Here is a 27320-nt window from a genome sequence, read left to right on the forward strand (position 1 = left end):
CACTTATTTTCATTCTCATTTTTCAACAACGAATCAATTTGCAAACCTTTTTTCATCATCATTTTTAAACAGTGAATCTATCTGCATACTATGAGCATTGCAAAATAATTTTAACAAGTAGGACCGTATTATTTTCAGAAGTTTATACCACCTTAAACTGTTTATGATTTCCCACAAGAAATAAAAACTATTTTAAAGGTGTTAAATCACTATACATTTTGTGGCTCTCAAAAGAATTGAAGTGAGCATCAGAGTTGGAATGATGCTGTTCTACAAGGCATTGGGATATTTCCTATACATATATCGTTAGCTCTGCAATGAAAATGAAAACTTCCTGAATCTTTCAGAATTTATTGGGGTTAGAGGAGAAAAATAACTTTGAAGAAGCCCTGTTCAGGGCTCCTCAGCGCTTTCTTCACTAATTTGTTTGCTAAGTAAAACACCATTTCCTTCTAATTTCACAGCTTCACTAAGTTCATGTTCTTGTTCTTCAAGATCTACTTCCCTTTGATTTCTAACTGATGAAGCTTGATCTTTCTGATTCATTTCTGATAATTCAGATTCTGGTGAAGTTATTGCCGCAGGAACACGTGCTTCCCTCAAGTCAGAAGCTTTCACCTTACATTACAGACACAACAGTTTCTTGTCATGCAAGTTTATTACAAAGAACAAATCAGTAAAGGGGATATAATGTTGAAATCTAGTTTTATGGATGTGTTGAAATATCAATAGTTAATTTTCTTAATTAACAACTAAAATTTCTTACTTTAAACTTTGTAAGTTTAGAAGAGACAAATCCATTGAAAAACAACAACGCACCAAGCAAGATCTGCTCACACAGAAGATCAAGCCCAACGGAATTTGAGGTATTCTTTCACTGTTGTTATAGTTGTCATCTTTAGTGTATTTTTCATATTTGGGTTTCTTTGAATTGTTGTCTCTTAGATTCCATCTTATCCTTTAGACGAGCTGCAATAACTAGACTATATATATCCCCAGTATGTTGCTAATGATCAAGAAATGTGAAAGGCCTTTTCCAATATTCGTGTTTATTTTATGGTATCAAAGCTCGTACTCGGAGCTCTATTCATACTGCACGAGGGTCACACCCGGTGACCGAATACTATACCAAGCTGAAATCAATATGAAAAAAAGAATATAATTACCTACCTGTGCAGCTAGCTAGAACATCTCACAATAAAATCTTCATCGTCCACTTTCTCAAAGGACTTGATGAACGATTCTTTGCTGTGTACTCTCGTATTCTTCCTATAGAATCTCTAACAACAACCAATAATTTGTACATGGAGAAAAGAAAACAACAAAAGAAAGCAACTAGCAAGTAGTGGTATTGTTATTGGATCTTCCCATGCTTCAAGTGTTGGGAATATTTAGAGGTTATGAAAATGAGAGGTACGAGATATATAAGAGATATATTGTAAGGAGGAACTTGTTTTATTTCATTGATATACCCTATATATATAGAGAGCAAAATATAACATAATATCAAATATAAAATATTTACAATATCTCAATCTTAATCTAAAATAATAACTAATTTCTAAGACAGAAAGATATTTTTAAAACTAAAATATTTCCTAAAAATTAATTTAAATAAAAAAGATCTTAAGTAAATATTCTCCGCATGCCTCCTTTATTAATATCTAAACCTTTGATGAATATTAGAACGTGGGCCTTCATCTTCTTTCTTCACTTGGAAGTCAAACCTCTCCAAGAGATATTCATCTTCCCTTATAGAATTTTCATAAGGTTTGAGTAACACATAAATTTTGACTAATCTCAGGAACATATAAGACAAAAAATTAATTTGGTACTTGAATGAATTTTAATTGAAATTGTTCTTGTACCTTTCACACCAAGTTGTTCTCCATTCCCAATTCTTACTTTGAAAATATCTGATTTGTTGAGCTCTTTGAAAAGTTCTCTATCATGAGTCATGTGGTTTGTAAACCACTATCTATAATCCAATCTTTTGTAGATTTGTTGGTTGTAACACATGATGTTGTAAGAAGTAGTTTCTCCTCTGATTTGTGCTCTACAATCTTGACATTTTCTAGAGGATCTTGGGATTTGCATATCTCTCCACATGTCCCAATTGATAGCATTTCTGACATTTTACATTTGGCCTCCACCAACACCAATTGGGTTCGTGATTTTTTTTCTTGCAATAGGGACAAGATGGGAAAACTCGTGTTGTATTTGTTCCTTCAGTTGTTCTTAACTATGAGAGCATTCTATTCCCCATGAAATAGTTGCTCTTGTTCTTGCAAGCCATGTATCATCTGTTAAAGTAATTGTAGATAAATCTTTTGTGTTTTCTAAGGAAGCAATAGATGCTTCATATCTTTCCTCAATGAGTATGGAATCTGGAAACTCTTTTCCCAATAAGATTACTTTGTTAGCAATACCCAACAATTTGTTTCAGTATCCCTTGATTGTTTCTGTCTCTTTTATCCTTTGAATCTTGAACTCCCTTATCAAGATTAAAACTTTCATGCCTTGAATCTTCTTGTTCCCTTCATATTCTTGTTTCAAATAATCCCAAATTTCTTTGGAAGACTTTAGGGTCATTGTTAGGATATAATGTGATCAGAATAAAAGGAAATAGATTAGGAATTAGTTGTTAGTTGGTTACGGGGGGGCTTTATAAGAAGGCATGGAGGTCTTGTGTGAGGGTATTTTTTGGATAATCTTGTAGATTGAGCTTTGGCTCGTTGTGAAGGGGAAACCCTTGGAGGAGACAATGCTCTCCTATTCTTGTATTCTTTGGTTACAATAATAATCCAGTTTTTTTTCCAGTAATCTGGTGATTGAGTGTGTGTTGTTTTGAGTGATAATTAGACTTCTTGACTAAAGAAGCCTAACAAATTGGTCCGACCTGCTAGATTCGAACGGAAGGGGATTGCCAGATCAAGAAGGGATCAAGAAGTGATCAAGAAAGGGTGGAGGCATGGAAGGAAGAGACAATACCTTGGAGAGGAGGACCAGCGAACTGAAAATGGACATGGCAGAATGCAAAAGGAATATGCAAGAAATGAGAGAAATGCTGCAAGAAATCAAGATTCACATAAAGAACTTAGAAAGAAGTGAGAAATTTGTCATGGAAGGATAGAAAGAGGGTTCAGAAGAAGAGCTGGAGGAAGACAAGGGTGAACATAATTGGAGAAAACGGGTAGAATTGCCCAGGTTTGAGGAGCTGGACCCGTTGGGGTGGATCTCTAAGGCAGAGAAGTTCTTTGACATTCAGAATGTCACAAAAAAGGAGAGGCTCCAGTTGGCTTACAACTGCATGGAGGGAGGCACAATATACTAGTTCAGGGCCTGGGAAAATAAAACCAAGAACCATTCTTAGAAAGGGATGAAAGAGGCATTGATAAGGGGGTTTGTAGGAAGAGATAGAGGTTCTGTTTTTGAGAAGAAAAGAGAAACAAAAGCTGCAGTTTTGAATGTGGATGGTTTTGCAAGAATTAGAGGTCAGGATAGGAGAGAAGAAAATATATGTAAAGAGGAAGGCAATGACAAAAACTGTGATGGAGACATTGGTGTGGCTGCTGCTGAGAATGTTGCAAAAGCTGCTATTTTTAGTGGAGATAATGTGGTAGGTTGTGGTGTGTTTGTCAAAACAGTGAAGAAGGGGGAAGAATTGTTGAGGCCTGGGGTTAAAACAATGGTGTCAAGGAGCAACCCAGTTGAGGCTGTTTACAGATCAAGAGAGGAACTTCTGCAAGACATCAAGAAAGGCAAGAAATTCTCTAAAGAAGGAGAGTACTTGGCTAATGATGAAGAGAAGAAGGAAGAAAGAGGTCCACAGGGCAGTAAACCAAACGAAGATTCACTTGTCCCGTGGGTTGAAGGAGTGGAGTTGTCCACAATTGAAGGGAATGGCACCCAGGGTCAAACAACAAGGGCAGCAGATGTTTTTGAAGTTCGGAACATCAAAGGATCAACAAAGGTTCACCCAACAGTCAATAATATGGAAGAAAATGCAGTCTAAGGGTTCAAGACCTGGCAACAAAAATCCAAGAACCTTTCTTGGAAAAATCTGGCAACAACTCTACTAAGGATAGTTGAAGGGAACAAGAGAAGCATGCTATGTGAGAGTTGGGCAGCAGTAACACAGATTGGGAGTGTGGCAATCTCAAGTGAGAATTTGAAAGTAGATGGAGGTAACCCTGTGAATCATTCAAATCTGGTTGGATCTTCATTTAATTTTCCTGGAACAGGATTTAGTAATGATATGTGGTTGAAGAAAGTTTTTCGCTTTCAGCCATTCTCTAGTTATATTGTTAAATCTAGTTTTGTTGGAAATAAGGGAGCAACAATTGCCAAAAGTGTTGTTGCTACAAGAACTAATGATGTCAGAGATGTGAATTTGAGGATTTAACAAAATTGGGCTAAAAGAATCCAGGAAGTGTGAAAGTCATTGGAGGAGGATCTCTCATATCGACCACCACCCAAGCCTCCAGATTTAAAATTGCAAATAGTAGCAGTTGTATTGGATGGTTTGACAGTAATAATAGGGTCTGGGAGTGGGAAAAATTTCATCCAAAAATTCAAGATATGGTTGTCACAAACATATAAAACACCAGAAGACCAATGGCAGGAATATTTCTTTGTAGGGCTGCAATATAACGTTCAAAGGAAACAGTTTAGGGTTCCAACCTTGAGGACAAGGTTGTTTTGCAGCGGGGTGTAATGTTAGGATATAATGTGTGCAAAATAAAAGGAAATAGATTAGGAATTAGTTGTTAGTTGGTTAGGGGGGGCTTTATAAGAAGACAGGGAGGTCTTGTGTGAGGGTACTTTTTGGATAATCTTGTAGATTGAGCTTTTGCTCTTTGTGAAGGGGAAACCCTTGGAGGAGAGAGTGCTCTCCTATTATTGTATTCTTTGGTTACAATAGTAATCCAGTTCTGTTTCCAGTAATTTGGTGAGTGAGTGTGTTGTTTTGAGTGATAGTTAGACTTCTTGACTAAAGAAGCCTAACAGTCATGATCCTCAAAAGGATCATTTGTAAAACACCTGTAAACAAGTATGACTTTGTCTTTAGGCAATGTAACATCATCTTCCTCCACGACTTCACATAAATCTAGCTCACGTGGATAAGTTTGCATTCTAATTGTCCATAGATCATGTCTTTCACCAACAAAGAGTGGAATAGCGACTTCTTCTGAGAAATTTCCTTCCATTCTAAGAAGGAAGACTCTTATACCACTATTGGGAATTTTTAGGGGTTATGAAAATATGAGAGGTATGAGATATATGATAGATATAAGAGATATATTGTATGGAGGAACTTGTTGTATTTTATTGTTGTACCTATATATATATATATATATATATATATAGAGAGAGAGAGAGAGAGAGAGCAAATATTTACAATATCTCAATCTTAATCTAAAATAATAAGTAATTTCTAAAACTGAAAGATATTTTTAAAACTGAAATATTTCCTAAAAACTAATTTAAATAAAAAAGATATTATAAGCATTTTTTTTCCTCTCTAGTGACTATTTACCCTCCAGCAATTGCCACGCCTCTGAACCTTTTTGCTCCCTGGCAACCCTTGTGCTCCCTGGCAACCCTTGTGCTCCTCAAGTAGTTTTATTTTGTTCATCAAAAGTAGCTACCATGCTCTTTGAGCATTTTTTTCCCTCATCTAAATTCGTTGTGAACTTCAAGCATTTTTGGTGGTCAGTAGGCTCCACACCCTCTGAGCATTTCTACTCCCCGATAACCACCATGCTCTGACTAATTTTTTCTACTCAAGATTGTCGTGATCTCCAAGCATTTTTTTGCTTTTTGGCAACTACCATGGCCCCCAATATTTGTAACAAACTTGACTAATATGATACATATGCTCTAACTAGAGAGAGAATGTTAAATATGTCACTTATTTACTTTATCAGCTCCAACAAACAACTGATATGATTCTCTAGGGGATTGTGTTAATGACTTTAATAAAAAGTTTGTCTCATACGATACATATGCAGGGAGAGTGTTAGATATAATAACATCATTATGTTAGACATAGTTTAAATATTACATTAAAAAGAGAGATATGATTTGATAGGGAATATCTTACCAAATACTTTCCATTATTAAATATTGATTTTGTTCATTGTTATTGTTTCTCTTCTTCATTATAAATAAGAATACCGTGTGTGTGCGCAATATCCAACACTGAAATACAAGCAATATTTAATAAACTAAATTACTATATATATATATATTACTATATATATATATATATATATATATATATATATGTATGTATGTGTGTATAGATGTATGATTGATTAATAAACGTGAAAGGCCCTTTTCCAAAGCTGGCTTTTATCAGTGCACAAGTTTTTCCTATATTCATTTTTGTTTTATGGACTCCCCTCAAGATGCACAATGACAAGAACAATGTAATCAAAGACAAACAACAGAAGGATCTTCCTCCCAATGCTTTCAAACATCCTTATGATGCAATGGAGAAACATGCCGGGGGTAAGGGGAATAACATTCAAAATGAAAAATCAGAAGTTTAAGGCCATATTATGGTCAAAGGATGAGGAAACCAACAAAGCAACATCAGCACAATCAATTAAGTACTAATGTTTTTGCTTATTACTCATTACATTCTTTCCTCCCACTTTTTTTTAGATATCCTATTAAATTCAGATAAATCCATAAGACAGCTCCTAGACAACCATATTTTAGCATTTAATCAAAGACAAATAATTGTTTTGAAGTACCTGCAGGGGTTGCATAATATCCAATCCACGATTTTCAGGTTGGCTGACCGCTTCTTGTGCTTGGAGCTCCATGGAATCTCTTATAAGTTGACTCAAAAATGCTACATCATCAGACATCACACCAAGGCCTTTCAGCAGCTTAGAACCCAGGTGCAAGCTAGTCTGCAAGAATAAAATATTTAACACCAGTTTCCTTTCCAAATATTAGGGGAGGGAAAAAACCTTTTTGGCACTACCTCTGCATTTTCCAAAATGGCATCTGTTGCACCTGATTTTTTCAGATCTAATAGATGCTTTAGATCACGAGCTCTGGCATAGATTGGAATCTGAGGAATTTCATCACTAAGTATACAATTAAACCAAGAGAAAAGACAGCAGGATTAAAGGAAGATATGAAACACTGTTTCAAATTTTTATCAGCCAAGTTACACTTAATAAAAACCTAACAAGTAGTACATGTCCTAGTGCATCAGATACCCTTTGGTTTTGTTTATAACTTGGTAAGAGATTCTTATGATACATATTGGAGATTATCACCATTCATTTTATAAACAAACTAAAACTAAGCTAATGACATCATACTACCATAGCTTTCAGTTATAGAACAGGTTACTTCCCCCCTCTTGTTCACATATACATGCACTCTCTCTGAACCAATTGAGAAAAAAAGAAAGGGGGCAGTAGTGAGGGTAGGGGGTGTAAGAGATTATTACCGTGGGAAATGTCAATCTTAGCCTCTGAACAGCATCAATTGTCTTCTTCTTTCCAGTGTACATAATCATAAAAGCTTTTGGGGAAGAGACACCAGCAGATTGAAGAACATCAGGACGTGATCCATCCCCATAGACTATAGGAAAGCCAATTTTTCTAGCTGTCTGTCCAGCAGTTAAAGATGGGAGAATAAATTAAAAGAAAGGTGGATAGAAGAGATTGCAATAAGAAGGGTAAGAAATGACAAATATAATGCTTTCATCCTCTTAATAAAATAAAGAAAAGGAGAAGATAACCCAAGAGTTTCAAATTATTCCTCAGAAAATGAAAAGGAAAGGGTCTCATGAAGGTACTGATAGACAATAGCCATGCACAATGCTCAAAATACCCTAACCTTTACTACATTGGGGTCCACATCAAATGCTACATAAGGCCATCCTACTTCATCACCTTCTCCTGAAGCTAATGGATTGGACAGGAAATTGGCAAGGACCTTTACATATAGAACAGAAGGAGAAATTTTAGAAATGAGTGGTAGAAATGACAGGTTTTACAATGTATTGATGATCTACCTGGCCCATTTGTCCAAATCCAAGGATAACAACAGGTTCACGAGCATCGAAGTTAACAGTCTCCAAAGCTTTCTCATTCTGAAAATAATTTATTACTTAATGTACATTTGCAGTAAACATGAAATCACTGGCATAAGATTGAAGAAAAAGTTGTATTTTGTCCTATAACACATTAAGTAATCAAAAGAAAAATAATTGAAAAGAAATTGATGGTTTTGAAGAAAAAATCCACAGAGAATGAATTTTGTGCCATAAGGACCTACTTTAGTACAGCAAGCGAATTTTCTTGTATTTTTTTAATTACATGTGTTATGTATGACATTTTTTTTTCAAATACACCAATATTCCTCATAGCTACTTTTAATACTTATAAGCATGCACATGTGTGTTTGTGTCCGAGTGCACATAACTGCCAAAATTATAAATCTTGAAAAAAAAACCTACATTCTCAGTATCAGATTTTTCTTCTATAAAACTAGCAGCCCTTCTTCCAGCTTCGTTCAGAAATGGGGTTAATGCCATCGACAATACAACAACAATTATGAGCAGTTTGTTGAGCTCAAGAGGAAGCACCCCGAGCCTGTTATAAGAAGCCACCAATTTTGATAATTAAAAACAATCCCAGTGTTCTCACTCAAATAACATCAGTGCATTATATCAGATAATTAAGTACCTATTTGCTAAAGAGAAAACAACAAATCCAAATTCGCCTCCTTGGGATAGAAGCAATCCTATTCTTACACTTTCTTGTAAAGTAAGCCCAACACGAGGACCAATTGCAGTTATGATCAATGTCTTTATAACAATTAAACCTCCCAAGAGTGAAAGTACATTTGGCCACTCTCGTAAAAGGAGCTGCAACAAAAATAATAATTATGAAGGGTAAAAATACATCTTTAGTTTAACAGTAGGGGTGTGTAAATATTATAATTTCACGCAAAAAAGCAAGCTGTCAAGGATACACACACACATATATAATATATATATATATATATATATATATATATATATATATATACACATATATATATATATATATGTATATACACACATATATATATATATATATATATGTATATGTACATATATTCATGTTACTAGAATGTTAGATCACAGGTGAACAAAATCTTGGGCCTCTGTAATTTACTAGTTTGATGAACCTGATACTCAGTTTGCATTTATGCAGACACAATGGTCAAATTAACATAACAACCATGTTGAGAAATACAAAAAACCATGCCACACATTATAAATAATAATCATATAACCTGCATGTCAATTGAAGTTCCCGTAGTTAGGAAAAACAATCCAAGGAGCAAGCCTCTAAATGGTCTTATGTCAGCTTCAATCTGGGTCCTGAAGTTTGTCTCTGCCAAAATAGCCCCAGCTAAAAAAGCCCCAAGCTGTATTGTGATGTTACATAAAATTTTCAAGTTAATATTTAATTTTATGATTCTTCAAAATCTCTAACTAAAACCCAAAGCATTGAAGAATACAGAACCGTGTCACTAAAGCCCAAATTCTGTGTGCCTAGAGAAGTCCCAGCAATTGTCAGCAAGCAAAGAGCAACAAAAGCCTCTGAGCTCCTTGTATCTGCAACAACCTGAATTTGACCAAGAGTTTACTGCCTAGAACATATAAAAAATGAGTTTGGAATTTTATTTCTTTGGATAAAAATCTTGAAATATATTTGATACTGACCTCAAAAACTCTTCTGAGAATGTACTTTGCCCCAAGAGAAAGAAGACCCAATCCACCTAAAGCTTTTAAACTTTCTTGAGCAAGTGTAGGCCAAATACTCCCCTCGGTTATATTCTATAATGAAAAATAAGAAAGCACAGGATGAAGAATGAATGCAAAGGTCTATGCATATGACTATGAAAAAAAATAGTTAATTGAAGAAAATATAACAATCATGCAACATACAGAATTGCTAACCTCAAATTTACAGTAGGTGAAAAAGAATTGAAAAGGACAAACATAACTAGCACATTCCTGTAACAAGGTGTGCACACAGACAAACACAAGCATGCTGACATACATAAAAAAATGTTTTTACCAGATAAGTATTAAAACAATCTATATACAAATTTTTTTAGGAAAGTGAAGAGGTCCATATCTTTGACAACATGTTACAAGATTTGCAAGCTAAGAGTTTAGCATAGATTTTCTATTTATCTGGGAAAAAGTAACCCTTTATATATGTCAAGGACCACAAATGGAAAAAGTGGATAACTAGTTAATTATGTTAGAAAGAAGGAGAATGCACCTATAACTGATTAGGTCCATTGAGGATGGGTTTATATTAGCAGACCAGTGGCTGCCAATAAAGATCTGGAGTGGTGTATACCCTGCCTTCATTCAATAAAAAAACCCTTTCTTTGCCACTTTTATGATACCAGTTCTTCTGATCACTTGGTCATACTAACACAACATAAGGAATCAACTCGTTTTAAGTTGTTAGGTAGAGGCTCCTCAACATTTTGATATCAAACAGTGCACCACCAATGTGTTACGAAATTTGTTTGTGAACTTACTGTTTCTTGGTAAGCTGTTAGAAAACAATTAAGTTAGTGGGTTATAAATGCAACTATTGCTGTTGCATAAGTTTTTTCAGTTTTTATGTTCATTGTAATTTTTTCTTCTTTTCAGAACCGTTTCCTAAGGTTCCCTATTAGTTCTTTGAGTATTTCCAAGAACTAGTTAGTTTTACAACAATTGGTATCAGCTTGGGAAATCCATTCAGAGTATTGTATTAATGGCGGAAGCTACTCATAATGCAGCAGCCATTAAGGAGATGAAAGAACATTAGTGTTCGAGGTCAAAAAGGGGTGGGCAAAAGATCCAAATTGTGAAATCCAATCTATAATAATCCAAATACATATAACTTTAAGTCTATTTAAATGAATTTTTCCGAAATCCAAATCCATATTTTAGATTTTAAATCCAATCCACTTAATTGGATTTGGACCATTATTTGGATTTTGAAAATCCAAAACAAAGGTTTCTCTGTCTAAGTCAACTCAAGGCAAACGAGGACAAGATCGAGCCAAATCAATCTAGGTCTAAGGTCGAGTAGAGCTAGCCTGGGTCGAAGGTTGAGCTAAGTTGACTCAAACCAAAAGGTCAAACTGAGTCAACTTGAGTCGAAGGATCAAGTCGAGTCGGTCTGGGCCAAGAATCAAATCGAGTCAGCTCGGGCCGAAAGTCAAGACGAGTTGGCTCGGGCCAAACATCGAGTTGAGTTGGCTCAGCCGAAGGTCCAGCCAAGTCTACCCGGACTGACGGGTGAGCAAAGTCAGCCCAGGTCAAAGGTCTTGCCAAGTCAGCCTGGGTTGAAGTTCATTATGAGTTAACTTAAGCTAAGGTTGTGTTGAGTCAACTCTAGCCAAAGGTCGAGCTGAGTTGGCCAAAGCCAAAAGTCGAGCCAAGTCGATCAAGGCCAAAGGTCAAACTGAGTCGGCCAAAGTTGAAGTTTAGGCCAAGTCGGCCTAGGCCAAAGATCAATCAATGTCGGGCTAGGCTAAAGGTTGAACCAAGTCGAGCCGAGTCGACCCGTAAAAAATGTCAAGCTGACTTAGAAACTACAAACTCCAAGCTTTTGTATCAAGTATTCAAATCTAACTTTTGGAAGTGCCTTGGTAAAAGTTTTAGCACTTTGATAAAGTCAATTTACATTATAGTAACTTCACTTCTCCTTCTCTTTAAAATTCTCATAAAAGAAAAAGCATTATTTAAAATGTTTAGCTTTTCAATGAAACATTGGATCATTGGTGTTTCTCAAATTTAGATGGAATAGAATTCTTTCTTATTTAATTAAGAGGTTATTAACCCCTATATAAATAAATAAGTCTGCATCATATTTTAGGAAATATGGATGGCTAATTCTAAGGGATAGATCCCTGTGATTACGGGATCAATCAAACATAAATGAACCTAATAAAGGCAGCACATAACTGTTACTGTTAGATGTTAAGATGTGTGTTTCTGTTATTTGGGCTTAGTCTATTATGTATTAAGGGCATTGGCCCATATCTTACAATATAAATAAATTACCCTATGTGTATGCAACACACACAAGGGATATTCTCTCCCAATCTTCTCTATTTCTCATATGGTATCTAGAGCACAGGAATAGTTCCAGTCAACTCCACGGTCTCCGGCACCCCTCACTGCCGCTGTCGCTGCCGCCGTCGCTGTCGCCGCTGCCGCCGCCGGAGTTCCAGAATCGACCGGCGACCACACCATCGGAATCGTCTCGGCCGGGCGACCACCGTCGTACGAAGATCGCGGCGAACGGACCTCCCACGCGCCTCCACGCGCCGCCGCGCGTGCCGGCGCGTCGCCGGAGCTTTCCGCCGCCGATCAGCACCGCCGTGATCGCCTCCTTGCCCTCTTTCTGGATCTGTGGTCGTTGCGTCAATCGGAGCACTTTGAATTTTTAGGGTTTCTCCTTCCCTATGGCGTCTTCCTCGTCTACAAACACCTCTATTGGTGGCTCATCTTCTGATCCTTCAATATATACCAATTATGTGAATGTACACTTGTCCATTGACAAGTTAGATGGCACAAATTATGCAACATGGGCGTCCGACATCAAACTTTGGTTGAAGAGTCAAGGGTACTTAGATCATCTTACTCAAAATGTGACTACTGCTCCCATAGATGACACTTCCCGCTGGATGAAAATTGATGCTCAGTTGTGCATTGTTATAAAGTCCACCATTCACTCCTCACTGAAACAAATGTTTCGATCCTATGAAACATGTTCAGAAGTATGGGCACAAGCGAAGTTGTTATACACCAATGACACTCAGCGTCTTTATGGTGTTTGTCAGGACCTATTAACTGTTATTGGTCCGCGCAATCCTGGTCCTATGGCAGAATATTTGGGTAAAATTCATGCCCTTCTTCATGACTTTAATGATATATTACCTCCTGCTTCCACTCCTGCTGAAGAATTGGAACAGCGATCAAAGTTCTTCATGTTGTTGGCATTATACGGACTCTCTGATGATGTTTCTCATGTCCGTGATCAGATTTTGGGTTCTCCTGTCATACCCAACTTTACTTCTACTTGTTCTGCTCTTTTGCGTATACCGAGCAAACCAGTCACTGAGACATCCCCTCATACTGATGATTCCTCTGTTATGGCTGCTCAACGTGATGATCGAAGTCGGTCTCGCAAGCCAAGTAAAGGACGTCCAAAATGTGACCATTGTGGCAAGTTAGGCCACAAAATTGATAGATGTTATGCTCTCCATGGACGTCCTCCTCGACCTGTAGCAATGGCAAATTCTGATCCACCTCCCCGATCACCGTCTGCAGACCATCCTACTTCATCTAATATCGTAGACAAACCTGCAATCTTTAACGAATTTCTCAAATGGTATGAGGATCATCAGCACTCTGGTTCCACTACATCTGCATCTGTTGCACGTACAGGTACACCTTTTGTTGGTCTAACTCACTCCCTTGGACCTTGGGTCCTTGACTCAGGCGCCACCGATCATATCACTGGTAACAAGTCCTTGTTTTCTTCCTTGTCATGTCCGAATAATTTACCCTCAGTAACAATGGCTGATGGGTCTAGAGTCTCATCTCATGGTATTGGTACTGTTAATATTTTTCCATCCATATCCATTGATCATGTACTTTATGTCCCTGGGTCTCCCTTCAACTTATTGTCCATTAGTCGTTTAACTCGTACTCTTAATTGTGTTATTTCATTTACTAAAGATTCTGTTTGGTTGCAGGACCGGAGTTCGAAACACATGATTGGCACAGGATGTGAGTCTCATGGCCTTTATCATCTCCGCCCTTCTCCACATGTTGGCGTTGTCATGGAGTCACCATCCCTTCTTCATGCTCAGTTCGGTCATCCCAGTCTTGCCAAACTACAACAACTTGTCCCGAGGTTGTCCACATTATCAAGTTTGTCGTGTGAGTCTTGTCAGTTAGGGAAGCATATTCGTAGTTCCTTTCCTCGTAGTGTCTCACAACGGGCGTCGTCTCCTTTTTCATTGGTTCATTCTGACATTTGGGGACCTAGTCGTGTTAAGTCCATTTTAGGTTTTCAGTATTTTGTTACCTTTATTGATGACTATTCCAGATGTACTTGGTTGTTTTTAATGAAGAATCGTTCTGAGTTGTTTTCTATTTTTCAATCTTTTTTCAATGAAATAAAAACACAATTTGGGGTTTCTATTCGAAATTTACGTAGTGATAATGGCCGTGAATACCTTTCTCAACCGCTTAAACAGTTTATGGCTTCTCATGGCATTCTTCACCAAACCTCATGTGCTTATACCCCTCAACAAAATGGGGTGGCTGAGCGCAAGAATAGACACCTTATTGAAACAACTCGTACACTTCTTATTCATGGTCAAGTACCCTCCCGTTTTTGGGGTGATGCAGTTCTCACAGCATGTTATCTTATCAACCGCATGCCATCTTCCGTCCTAGATAACAAAATCCCTCATTCTATCTTATTTCCTCAAGACCCTCTGCATCCATTACCTCTTCGAGTTTTTGGGTCTACATGTTTTGTTCATGATTTTAGTCCTGGTCTTGATAAGTTATCTCCTAGGTCTCACAAATGTGTCTTCTTAGGATTTCCACGGTCACAAAAGGGCTATAAGTGTTTTTCCCCTTCCCTCAATCGTCATTTTATCTCTGCTGATGTCACTTTTGATGAGTCTTCTTTTTACTTTTCACATCTATCTTCTAGTTCTGTACCTCTCCCTGTTACTGTTGATATTCCTCTTATATGTGATCCTCCTGGTGATGCTCCACCCATTTTGTCTTCTCCTTCTTTAGACTCTCCTTCACCACAGGATCATCCTTCACCTCCACCCCTTCAGGTTTATAGTCGCCGTAATCGTCTCCCTCATGACTCACTTCCGGTGCCGCCTCATGTGTCTCCTCCGGCTCCAGCAACTGAGTCTGACTTGCCTATTGCCCTCCGTAAAGGTATACGCTCTACCCGTAACCCTTCACCCCATTATACTGTTCTTAATTACAACAGATTATCTCCATCTTTTTATACTTGTCTCTCATCCATTTCTTCTGTGTCAATTCCCAAGTCTGTGAGTGATGCCTTAACTCATCCTGGTTGGCGTCAAGCTATGATGGATGAATTAAGTGCTTTACAGGAAAGTGGAACTTGGGAGCTGGTCCAATTACCATCTGGAAAGTCTGTTGTTGGTTGCAGGTGGGTGTATGCTATCAAGGTTGGTCCTGATGGCACGATTGATCGTCTGAAAGCTCGACTGGTTGCCAAAGGCTACACACAGATTTTTGGTTTGGATTATGGTGATACTTTTTCTCCAGTGGCAAAAATGACTTCTGTTCGCCTCTTCATTGCCATGGCCGCTCTTCGCCAATGGCCTCTTTACCAACTTGATGTCAAAAATGCTTTCCTCAATGGTGATTTGCATGAAGAAATTTATATGGAGCAACCGCCTGGCTTTGTTGCTCAGGGGGAGTCATCTGGATTGGTATGTCGTCTTCGCAAATCCTTATATGGCCTAAAACAGTCTCCTCGGGCTTGGTTTGGTAAATTCAGTTGTGTTGTTCAACAATTTGGTATGTCTCGCAGTGAAGCGGATCATTCAGTGTTCTATCGCCACTCGAGTGCTGGATGTATCTACTTAATAGTGTATGTCGATGATATTGTTCTCACAGGAAGCGACTATCTTGGCATCTCTCAGATGAAACAACACCTTTGTCATCATTTTCAAACCAAAGATCTTGGCAAACTCCGGTACTTTTTGGGTATTGAAGTAGCACAATCCAATGATGGTATTGTCATATCTCAGAGGAAGTATGCGTTAGACATCTTGGAGGAAACAGGGTTAATGAACTGTAAATCTGTTGAGACACCTATGGACCCTAACATCAAACTCCTACCAAATCAGGGGGAGCCTTTCTCAGATCCTGAACAGTACAGAAGACTAGTTGGTAAATTAAACTATCTTACTGTTACGCGTCCTGACATTTCTTTCGCAGTTAGTGTGGTGAGTCAATTTCTAAACTCCCCATGTGAAGACCATTGGGATGCAGTTGTTCGCATACTGAAGTATATTAAAAGATCACCTGGAAAAGGTTTGCTATATGGCCCTAACAACGATACAAAAATTGTTTGTTATTCAGATGCTGATTGGGCTGGTTCCCCTTCTGATAGGAGGTCTACTTCTGGATATTGTGTCTCTATTGGTAGCAACCTGATATCTTGGAAAAGTAAGAAGCAAAGTGTTGTGGCAAGGTCTAGTGCAGAAGCAGAATATAGAGCTATGGCATCAGCTACTTGCGAGCTTGTGTGGCTTAAACAATTGCTTAGTGAATTGAAATTTGGAGATGTCACTCACATGATACTTATATGTGATAATCAAGCTGCTCTCCATATTAGCTCTAACCCTGTCTTCCATGAGAGAACCAAACACATTGAAGTTGATTGTCATTTCATTCGAGAAAAAATCATATCCGGAGATATCAAGACTGAGTTTGTTAACTCAAGCAACCAGTTGGCAGACATATTCACTAAGTCCTTACGAGGACCTAGAATTGATTATCTTTGTAACAAGCTTGGAACATATGATTTATATGCTCCAGCTTGAGGGGGAGTGTTAGATGTTAAGATGTGTGTTTCTGTTATTTGGGCTTAGTCTATTATGTATTAAGGGCATTGGCCCATATCTTACAATATAAATAAATTACCCTATGTGTATGCAACACACACAAGGGATATTCTCTCCCAATCTTCTCTATTTCTCATAGTTACAAAAAATACAGCACATCAAATATAAAACTTCCTAAAATACACCATGCCAATCTCTATCACGCCAATCACAGTTTCTGACACTCCCCCTCAAGCTAGTGAATAGGTGTTTTCCATTCCCAGCTTGGATATGATTCCTTCAAAGTTAATGCAGTTCAGCCCCTTGGTGAATATGTCTGCAAGTTGGTTCTGGGTGGATACATATGGTGTGCAAATCATGCCACTGTCTAGTTTTTCCTTGATAAAGTGTCTATCAACTTCAATATGTTTAGTTCTATCATGCTGCACCGGGTTGTGGGCTATGCTAATTGCAGATTTATTGTCACAATATAACGTCATAGGTTCATCCCACTTTATCCTCAAGTCTTCTAATATAATCTTCAGCCATAGAAGTTCACATATTCCGTGAGCCATTGCTCGAAATTCTGCTTCAGCACTTGATCTAGCCACTACACTCTGTTTTTTACTCTTCCAAGTCACTAAGTTTCCACCAAGGAAGGTGCAGTATCCCGTGGTTGATCTCCTATCTACCACTGACCCCGCATAGTTCGCATCTGTATATGCTTCAAGACTTACACTCCTGTTTCGTTTGAACAAAATCCCTCTTCCGAAGGTCCCTTTCAAGTACTGGACAATTCTAAGGGCAGCTTGTAAATGTGCTTCCTTTGGTTGGTGCATAACTGGCTGACTAGACTCACAGCAAACACAATGTCTGGTCTAGTGTGAGATAAGTAAATAAGCCTGCCCACAAGTCTTTGATACATTTCCTTGTCCACAGCAATATCCTCTTCCATACTTCCCAATTTATATTTGGATCAACTGGGGTGCTTGCTGGTCTACAGCCTGTCTTCCCTGTTTCTTTAAGCAAGTTAGTAATATACTTTTGTTGAGATATGAAGATTCCTTTCTTGGAATGACCCACTTCAATTCCTAAAAAATATTTAAGCCTCCCTAGTGTCTTGATCTCAAATTCAGTGGCAAGGCATTCGCTTAACATTTGTTGTTCCTTTTTGTCATCTCCACTTACTATAATGTCATCTACATATACTAATAGAATTGTTACTCCCCCTAAAATTGAATGTTTGATAAATAATGTGTGATCCCCTTGGCTTTATTTGTAGCCCAGACCTGTCATAACTTTGGTAAATCTTCCAAACCATGCTCTTGGGGATTGTTTCATTCCATATATAGCCTTTCTTAATTTGCAAACAGTTCTAGCAGCAACCTGTCCATTGTAACCAGGGGGCAACTCCATGTATATTTCTTCTTCAAGGTCTCCATGTCGAAAAGCATTATTCACATCAAACTGCTGCAGATCCCAATCATTATTTGCTGCTAGTGACAATATTACTCTGACCGTGTTCATCTTAGCAACCGGGGCAAAAGTCTTCAAGTAATCAACTCCATAGGTTTGAGTGAAGCCTTTGGCCACCAACCTTGCCTTGTAACGTTTGATGGTCCCATCTGCCCTATACTTTATTGCATATACCCACTTACACCCTACTGGATTTTTTCCAGGAGGTAGGGTGACAAGTTCCCAGGTCCTATTTTTGTTTAACGCCTCCATTTCCACATCCATGGCATGTTTCCATTTCCTGTCAGACAATGCTTCAGATACAGAGGAAGGTGTGTGTGTGGAGTTGAGGTTAGTGAGAAAAGTTTTATGAGTAGGTGAGAATTTTTCAAAGGATAAGAAATTTGATAATGGGTAACGTGGTTGTTGAGTGCATGTTCTAGTTCCCTTTCTAAGGGCAATGGGTAGGTCCAGAGTTGGTCCACCTGCGCTTCTAGATTTCCAGAAACAAATTCATTAGAATCATTGGAATTTATAGGATTTGAAGGTGTTACCTCGTGCAGTGATGGTGGGTTGGATTCTTGGACATTGCCAGGTTCTAGAATGGCCTTTTCTCTCCTTGAAAATACTAGATTTTTCCCAAATTTTCCGCCGCCATCAGGTGCAGGTCTCGCTGGTTCAGGTGCAGGTTCAATTCTTCCCTCAATTTTAGGAACAACAATGCCATTTGTCCCAATTTCAGGTCCAAACGTCATGTTTGGGAACATGAGAGTCTCATCTTCCTCTCTTACATTCTCCCCCTGAAGATGAGGCTGTTTGAAGTAGCTCTCTTGTTCGTTGAAGGTGACATCTCTTGACACATAGAATTTTTTGGAAAGGGGTTGAAAACATTTGTACCCCTTTTGTGTGGTAGAATACCCTAAGAAAACACATTTGACAGCCCTAGGATCCAATTTTCCCCTTTCATTACTATGAACATGTACAAAGGATACACACCCAAATATTCTAGGTTGGAGTTTATTTGTAGGGTCTAAGTGTGGATAGAATGAGGATAAAACTTCCATGGGACTTTTTGAGTTTAAAACTTTAGTAGGTAACCTATTGATTAGGTAGGTGGCAGTAAGAAGGGCTTCCCCCCAAAATCTCTTAGGAACATGATTTTGAAAAAGTAGAGCTCTAGTTTGATCTAAAAGGTGACCATTTTTCCTTTCTGCAATCCCATTCTGTTGGGGTGTGTTCACACATGAGGACTCATGGATTATCCCTTCCTTTTGGCAAAAAGAGTTTAGTACAAGATTAAAGTAGTCCTTGGCATTGTCGGACCTAATTCTTTTGATACTAACCCCAAATTGATTTTTAATCATTGAGACAAACTGGACAAACACAGAACTAACTTCAGATTTTTGTTTCAATAGAAAAACCCAAGTCACCCGAGTACAATCATCAATGAATGTTAAAAACCATTTTGCACCTGAAATATTAGGAACATATGCAGGACCCCATACATCAGTATGAACAAGGGAAAACGGGAAAGGACTCATCTTGTTGCTAATGGGAAAAGGTACACGTTTGTGTTTCGCAAACTCACACACCTCACAATGGAGACTCTCCACATTTAAATATTTAAACAAGGAAGGGAAAAGCAATTTTATAACTCGAAATGACGGATGTCCTAGCCGACAATGATAAAGTTGAGCTTTCTCTTTGTTGGTCATGGTGGATTTAGAGATGAGACTCTTGTTAGGCAGATTAGGATCCTCCATGTAATATAGGCCATTCCATTCTCTAGCATGTCCAATCGTCCGCCCCGAGTTCTTGTCCTACAATATACAAGTGTTGCTATAAAAAACAACATTACATGAAAGATCTTTGGTGAGTTTTTGTATAGAAATCAGGTTGGTAGATAGTTTAGGGACATGAAGGACATTTTTTTAAGTCATAGATGGACTTATTTGGACGTCTCCTTGTCCGGCTGCAGTTATGAGGGTTCCATCTGCTGTGGAAATTTTCTTGTTGCTAGGACATGGGGAATATGTGGAGAAGTATTTGGGTAGGGGGGTCATATGGTCAGTGGCTCCAGAGTCTAATATCCAGTAATGTGTAAATGGTGTATCTGAAACATTGAGCCCAAACAAAAGTGGAAACTTACCAGAATATGTCAAGGAGCACGTACCTGTGGGCTTCTCCAATTTACTAAGTATGGATCTTACTCGTTCTATCTCTTCATGATTCAACTGGACAACTTCTTCACCTTGTCCATTAGCAATGTATGCTTTCACTTGCCCTCCTTTTTTCTATGGACCTCCTTTCGGTCCCCATTCTCGGCTTGGGTTTTTCGGGCCCCATTTTCGGCTTGGGGTTTTCCTATCTTCTCCTCTCGAGCCCCATTCTCTACTTGAGGTCTTTCCATCTTTCAGCCCCCATTCTCGGCTTGGGGGCTTTCCATGTAATTTCCAGCACTTTTCCCTTGTGTGGCACGGCTTGTTACAATGTGTACACCAAATCTCTTCATGTTTTTTCTCCATACTGGGAACCCAGTTTTTCCTCTGGTTGGCAACCATGATTGTTCCTCCTTCAGCTATCATTGCAGAGCTTTCGGTGGTTGAAGTCTCCAGCATCAGCCCTCTTCTGCTTTCTTCACTCCGGATAATGGCTACCACTTCATTAAGCCCTGGGACTTTCTCTTTTCCCAGGATTTGAATTCGGACCTGGTCATACTCAAGATTTAGGCCTACCAAAAAATCATAGACCCTATCTTGTTCAATATACTCTTTTAGAATTGCTGAGTCTTCTGAACACTTTGCTTTTATAACTCGATAGTGATCCAATTCCATCCATAGAGACTTGAGTTGATTGGCATATTCTGTAATGGATTTGTTTCCCTGTTTGGTAGCCACGGTTTTCACTTTTACATCATAAATTTGGGCAGCATCCTTGGCCTTAGAGTAAGTTTGTTCGAGTGCCTCCCAAATTTCCTTTGCTGATTTCAGAAACTTGCAGGTATCACTGATTTCTGGGACCATTGAATTCCACAGCCACACCATGATCATGGAGTCTTCTTCATCCCATGATTTGAATTTGGGATCAGTCTCATCAGGTGCATCACCCGTCAGGTGACTGATCTTCCCTTTCCCTTTCAAGATGGTCTTAATGATTTGAGACCATTTGAGGTAGTTCTTCCCATTTAACCGATAAGCGGAATGAACATTCTGCAGTTCTCCAGCAGTCTGGGGTCTGTCCCCCGTCTCCAGATTCACGACTTCAGCCATACCTAGGTGCGATCAAGGTAGAGAGGGTTGTGCTGCAATGAAGGCTTATAACAAGGCCTAAAGGTTGCGCAGCAATGAAGGCTGCAATTTAGGGTAAAGGTTGCGCAGCAATGAAGGCTGCGGTTTAGGTTTAATGGCACGGTCAGAGACTCCCAAGGATTGGGAGCTCTGATACCATCTCAAATTTAGAAGGAATAGAATTCTTTCTTATTTAATTAAGAGGTTATTAACCCCTATATAAATACATAAGTCTGCAGCATATTTTAGGAAATATGGACTGCTAATTCTAAGGGATAGATCCTTGTGATTACGGGATCAATCAAACATAATTGAACCTAATAAAGACAGCACATAACTGTTACAAAAAATACAGCACATCAAATATAAAACTTCCTAAAATACACCATGCCAATCTCTATCACGCCAATCACGGTTTCTGACAGTGTTAAGAAGAAAAAACCTACGAACTTCTTAAATGTGGTACCATGATATCTTGTGAGTTTTCTCACAACTGATTGGTGTCAAATCTCACATAGTTGGTAGCTAGGCAATGTTAATCATAAAGAACACTAGTAAATCTCATTTGATAACTCCATCAGTTTATAAAAAGAAGAAAGCGGAAAGGCAATATGTTAAATTACATCTCACCTGGCTCTCTAGTATAGGAAGTATGACTAAAAGAGGAACAACTGCTAAGTCCTGGTATAACAAGCAGAAAAGGAACAAAGTTAATTATATCAAGCATACAAGATGAGTCCTAACAACCACATCTCCTTTTTTTTATAAAAAATAAAAATAAAAATCATACTTGGAGAATGAGACTGTAACATGCAAGAGTTTAGGACAAAAACCTGCAGAAGAAGTATTCCAAGAGTTGCTGAACCAAATCTTGTTGGAAGCTCACCTTTCTCTGCTAAAAGCTACAAATACATTCATGATTGATAAGTTGAATTATCCATATTTAATGTCACACATGACAGTGGATTCATGCATGGGGAACACTTAAAATTAAACCTTGATTTCTTTTGAATGCAGTAAACAAGACAAGGTAATAGCAGACTAATGAACAAGGCTGGACAAAGAAGTTTACAAACCAAGAGATTGCATACTAGAGGAGGAGAAACATGATGGGGCAAGACTAAAGGATGAAAATGGCATGGTCAGCTACAAAAGAAACCATCTCTCTCTCTCTCTGTGTCTCTGTGTGTGTGTGTGTCTGTGTGTCTGTGTGTGTGTACCTGTGTCTGTGCCTGTGTCTGTGTTTACGTATACATTGTATTCACTACAAAAAATAATTACCACAAGCTCTGTGTCTGTGTTTACGTATAAATTGTATTCACTACAAAAAGTAATTACCACAAGCTCTTCCATTCAGTGTTTTCTCCAAAACTTACAAACTATGTTGGAATGCGAATACCTTCATAAATATTTTTAAAAGCAAGAAAGTGTTTGTTAGTATCAAATTAAAACTCTTCAGAACTTCCTTGGATCTTTCAAAAGTCATGAAATTATATTTATTTTATTGAATGCATACAACGTTTCCTATTTATTGTAAATATTAAAAGTAAAAGTATTAGTGAAAAATGTGCATAAGTCAAAACATGGTGCTATTGTTACATCAGCATCATGTCTTTCATGCAAACAAGGTGAACAAATTATACAAACAAATACCTGTAGAACAAATGCAGAAGATGACAAAGACAAAGCAGCACCAATCACTACAGCTTCATCGACACTCCTTATGTTCACCTATGAATACGATTTTAAAATTAATTAGATAAAACAATGAAGCCTCTTCAAGTTTTATTGACATTATACTTTTTCATATCCAGACATAATTAATTATCTTTATAAGTAAACAATCATCTTAAAATATTAAGCTGTTAGATGTAGGTCTAAAGAGAGTTATATGTGAAACATGCTCCCAAATGCAAAAGACATTTAAGGCAGAGAAAACACACCACACTTGACTTTGAGCAGAAAATTTAATTTAATGAAATAGGGGCAGTGAGGAAGGAACTTCATAGTCCATGTCCGACAAGATGAGATAGGTTACATGGATAAGCCAAGCCATTGCTAACAAAAGAACAAAAGAAAGCCACATAGGGATTCTAATAACAAACTTAAAAACTAAAGGACCATCCTGTATCTGGTCAACTAGGATCTTTAAGAATGTGTAGGAGGTGGGAGCCACTTCCTAAAGGATCAAGTTTTAGACAAGAGCCTATAGTACTTTCTCCTTTGACAGTGTTTCTAGTGTAAATGCATGTAGATGCATTCTGTCTATCTATCACTCACCAGAATTCTCTCAAAATTTAGAATCTTTACTATTAAATTTCTTACGGGAAAGTTTATGTACTCTGTATGTGTGCATTCTATCAGTCTCTGTGTCTCACCAGAATGACTGTAATTTATGATCAACTAAAGGGTACAAACAAAAAACTAGGAAAAATTGTTAGATATAGGAACCTTACCAGATCAGGCCTAGAGTGGAAAAGGAATTCCAAAATTTTTGTTCCAACAGCTCCATTTGGAGGAAGCTCAAAAGCAGTAAATGCTAAAGTAGACAGTAAAACCTACAAAGTGTTTAAATAAATATTAAAACAAGGACAGAAAAACCACAAATCAAATTTTATAAATTTTGCAAAAGAAATCAGAATGTTCCAAAAAAAGTACTAGAACAATTATAAAGAATGAATAACTAAAAAAATTAATCAATGCTAAAAAAATGATCATCTACGAGAAATATGTATTCTCTAATATACGTGAAGCTAAATGATGAATAACGAAATGAAAATGGCTTAGGAAATTTTTCTTTCCGTGCCCATTATCACTCCCAAAGCATCATACCTGAGCCAATCCCATTCCAAAAGCATACTTTGCAAGAGCTTTTAGACGTGCAAGTGAAAGCTCTAAACCCATCTCAAACAGCTGAAAAGAAACAAACATTTCTTTAGAGAAAATATACAGTATGTTTATCAGAAATTTTCCTGAGGATTATCACCATGAAATTGATGCCGGTGAGACTTTTAAAAGGTTCTTCCATAGCCACCAATCATAGTTTAATGTGCATGACACCACACCATAAAACAAATATGAACAGAAAAGTGGTTTGGATCAACCAATGCTATTGTCGAAATTTAAAAAAAAAAACAAAAAAACTAATAGGTAACCTATGAGTTTCAAGAACGATGTTGAAAATAAAAGCAATCAATGCAGTAAGTACTAGGAGTTGTTTCTTGGATTACTAGCTTTAATGATATGGAGCAATGAAAAAACAGGCTAATATCTAGGTGTTTTAGATTTCTAGTTTTTACAAAATAGAGTAATAACATGGCTAAAACTTGTTTAAATATTAGAATTTTAAAGCTTCATTTGAGGGAGACAGACACATTGGGGGAAAAGCAATAACTAGAGAAGCTGCAGTAACGTATCTTACCAAGAAAAGAATCCCCCATTCGGATAAAACTTTAACATCTGTAAGGTTTCTAATTAAACCAAACTGATTGAGTACCACACCAGCACAAAAGAAGCCAAGTATCTGAAAATAACAACCATTAAATTGATTTCAATTATTAATATAAGAAAGTAAATAGATAACTAAGCCTATTCCACTATTATGTGTGAGATTCAACATGTATGTTCACATTGTTTTCAAAATTTAAATAAATTCAAACTAATTTCTAAGCACAACAATTAATTGCAAACTAATTTCTGAGTACAACAATTATTGAAACTGAACTACGAATCTAGATCTTGACAGCGATTAGAACTGTAATCTCAAATTCATAGAAAAGAAAAGCAACATTCAAAATTTGTTTGTTAAATACTATCATGTTCATGAGAACACATATAATATTGATAACTGATGGGAATCAATTCGTACACAACCTCCAAAGCAATATTTGTAAAAATAACTTGAAGACTAAGATTTTGTTAGGTTCCTGGGTTTGGAACCTAACTAAGAACACTAACAGTAGGTAGAAACACTAATGGAAGAATGGGGGCTTTCTATTATTCACCGTAAAAGAATCCTCTTTACAAAGAATGGGTTGGGAGCATAACCTCCCTGGTTGAGAGCATAACCTCTCTCTACAGGCTAAAGACTTGACTTTACACAAAATACACTTGATACCCTCTACAGAGTTACAAGAGCTCTATTTATAGTAACTCTGACCATCTCCCCCTTTACAACCGACACCCTCACACCCTTAACCGCTCAGTCCTCAACCCAATCTATCCTAACATCCTAAATCCTAACATTACACCCCGCTGCAGAACAACCTTGTCCTCAAGGTTGGAACCGAAAAGCTTGGTCTCTTGGCTCCTCTTCATCATCTTGTTATCATATGAAGTGAACCCACTGGCTACTGCCCTCCAATTCAGGTCTGGAGGCTTGGGTGGTGGCAATTCCTCCTCCAATAACTTCCCTTCTTCCTGGATTCTATTAGCTTCCAGCATTCTGGTCACCTTTTTTCTAGAATCACAGGCCCTGAGAGAATGGTCTTCGAGGTCTTTCGTTGCTTTAAGCCGCTCTCTCCCCTCTGCCGGTGTATCAAAAACTGCAAGTCCCCTTTTTTGTTCGCTGGCCCACCTCCTCACATAATCCATTCTTCTCTCCCGGGCATTGATTCTTCCATCCACTCTTCCCTCCGAAGCCTTCATTCCTTCTTCCATCACGCTTCTCTCCCACTGATTCATCCCTCCTAGACCGTTCGGTTCCTGGCATCCTCTTCCGTTTGGGTCCGGCAGTCCTCTCCAGTGCGGATCCGGCAGTCCTCTCTCGTTCGGTTCTGGCAGTTCTCGACCGTTCGGTTCCTGCAATCCTCTCGGGTTCGCATCCGGTAGTCCTAGTCTGTTTGGTTCCGGCCGTCCTCTTACGTTCGGCTCGGGCAGTCCTCTCCGTTAGGTTCCGACCATCCTTTCACAATCGGATCCAGCAGTCCTCGACCGTTCGGTTCCGACAGTTCCCTCATGTTCGGTTCCGGTCGTCCTCTCACGTTCGGATCCAACAGTCCTCTGTCGTTCGGTTCCTGTAGTCCTCTCAGGTTCGTCTCTTGTAGTCCTAGCCCGTTCGGTTCTAGCAATTCTCTCACGTTCGATGCTGGGACGTATTCTTCCGCGGTTCCCGACTACTTACTGGCCGCCACCCTTTCAAAGATGGTACCCTCGTTCCGTTCTCCAAATCGCACCACCACTGCCCCCTTCAGACCTTCCCAAGAACGATTCTTGGCTTTCTCCTTCCAGGCTCTAAACCAGTAGCCAGTGCTCCCCTCCATATTGATGTCAGCTAGGCGCACCTTTTCCTCCTCTATCACACCTTGCAACTCGAAGAACTTCTCTGCCTTAGAGACCCACCCCAACATATCAAACCCTTCGAAAGTGGGTAGTTCTACCCTTTTTCCCCAATTAGGTTGGGCGTCTCTTCGGTCTTCATCCAGTTCCTCCTCCGAGCATTCCCTTCTCCTTCTCTGATTCTCGTTAACAAAATGTTGATCTTCATCTACAGACCTTGGACTGCCTTCTAATCCCTTTTCCTGGTTCCACACCCTTCCTCCAAGAACTCGCAAGAGTTCTCTAGTTTCCTGCCGCATTTCTTGCATATTTCTTCTCCATTCTGCTAGCTCCCTTTTTTGTTCGCTGATCCTCCTTTCCCAAGAATTGTCTCTTCCTTCCATGCTTCCCCCCTTTCTTGATCACTTCTTGATCCGTTCTTGACCCAATCTTGATCCAACATCGCTCTCCTAAGGATATCCGGCAGCTTCTCGATCCGGCAGTTTCTTGATAACATCTTGATCCTTTCTTGATCTGGCACCCCTCTCCTAAGGATCACCGCAAGTTCTCCATTTGATACGACAACGCTCTAGATGATCCGACTGCTTCCCGAAACGGCAGGTCGGACCAATTTGTTAGGTTCCTGGGTTTGGAACC

The 27320-nt window shown here is 38.5% G+C and overlaps 2 protein-coding genes across 4 annotated transcripts in view; both read right to left on the reverse strand.

Moving 5' to 3' along the window:
- Positions 1–190: 190 nt before the first annotated feature.
- The window catches only part of LOC148192508 (K(+) efflux antiporter 3, chloroplastic-like), a 29235-nt gene continuing 2105 nt past the window's right edge, over positions 191–27320 (reverse strand). The window contains exons 3-19 of one of the 3 annotated variants that reach the window (XM_088098543.1): positions 24829–24930; positions 24240–24320; positions 23864–23965; positions 23061–23138; positions 22241–22309; positions 22038–22088; positions 9749–9862; positions 9549–9650; positions 9316–9450; positions 8721–8902; positions 8492–8627; positions 8048–8125; positions 7870–7968; positions 7478–7639; positions 7001–7090; positions 6765–6926; positions 191–618 (exon numbers count right to left, since the gene is read on the reverse strand). In XM_088098543.1, the coding sequence (XP_087954669.1) occupies positions 394–618; positions 6765–6926; positions 7001–7090; positions 7478–7639; positions 7870–7968; positions 8048–8125; positions 8492–8627; positions 8721–8902; positions 9316–9450; positions 9549–9650; positions 9749–9862; positions 22038–22088; positions 22241–22309; positions 23061–23138; positions 23864–23965; positions 24240–24320; positions 24829–24930 (1968 nt within the window). In that variant the 3' untranslated portion in view covers positions 191–393. Of the gene's footprint in view, positions 643–6764; positions 6927–7000; positions 7107–7477; positions 7640–7869; positions 7969–8047; positions 8126–8491; positions 8628–8720; positions 8903–9315; positions 9451–9548; positions 9651–9748; positions 9863–22037; positions 22089–22240; positions 22310–23060; positions 23139–23863; positions 23966–24239; positions 24321–24828; positions 24931–27320 lie in introns of those variants that run through there. The other 2 variants (XM_088098545.1, XR_015782117.1) reach the window with 2 other exon arrangements.
- On the reverse strand, positions 20415–22018 carry LOC148192509 (uncharacterized). The gene has a single exon (XM_088098546.1). It carries the CDS (start codon positions 21387–21389, stop codon positions 20415–20417), a length of 975 nt encoding a protein of 324 aa, XP_087954672.1. The 5' UTR covers positions 21390–22018.

The sequence above is a fragment of the Vigna umbellata genome, chromosome 9 (genome assembly GCF_029865625.1).
Source record: "Vigna umbellata cultivar VRB3 chromosome 9, Vumbellata_1.0, whole genome shotgun sequence".
Lineage (NCBI taxonomy): Eukaryota > Viridiplantae > Streptophyta > Magnoliopsida > Fabales > Fabaceae > Vigna > Vigna umbellata.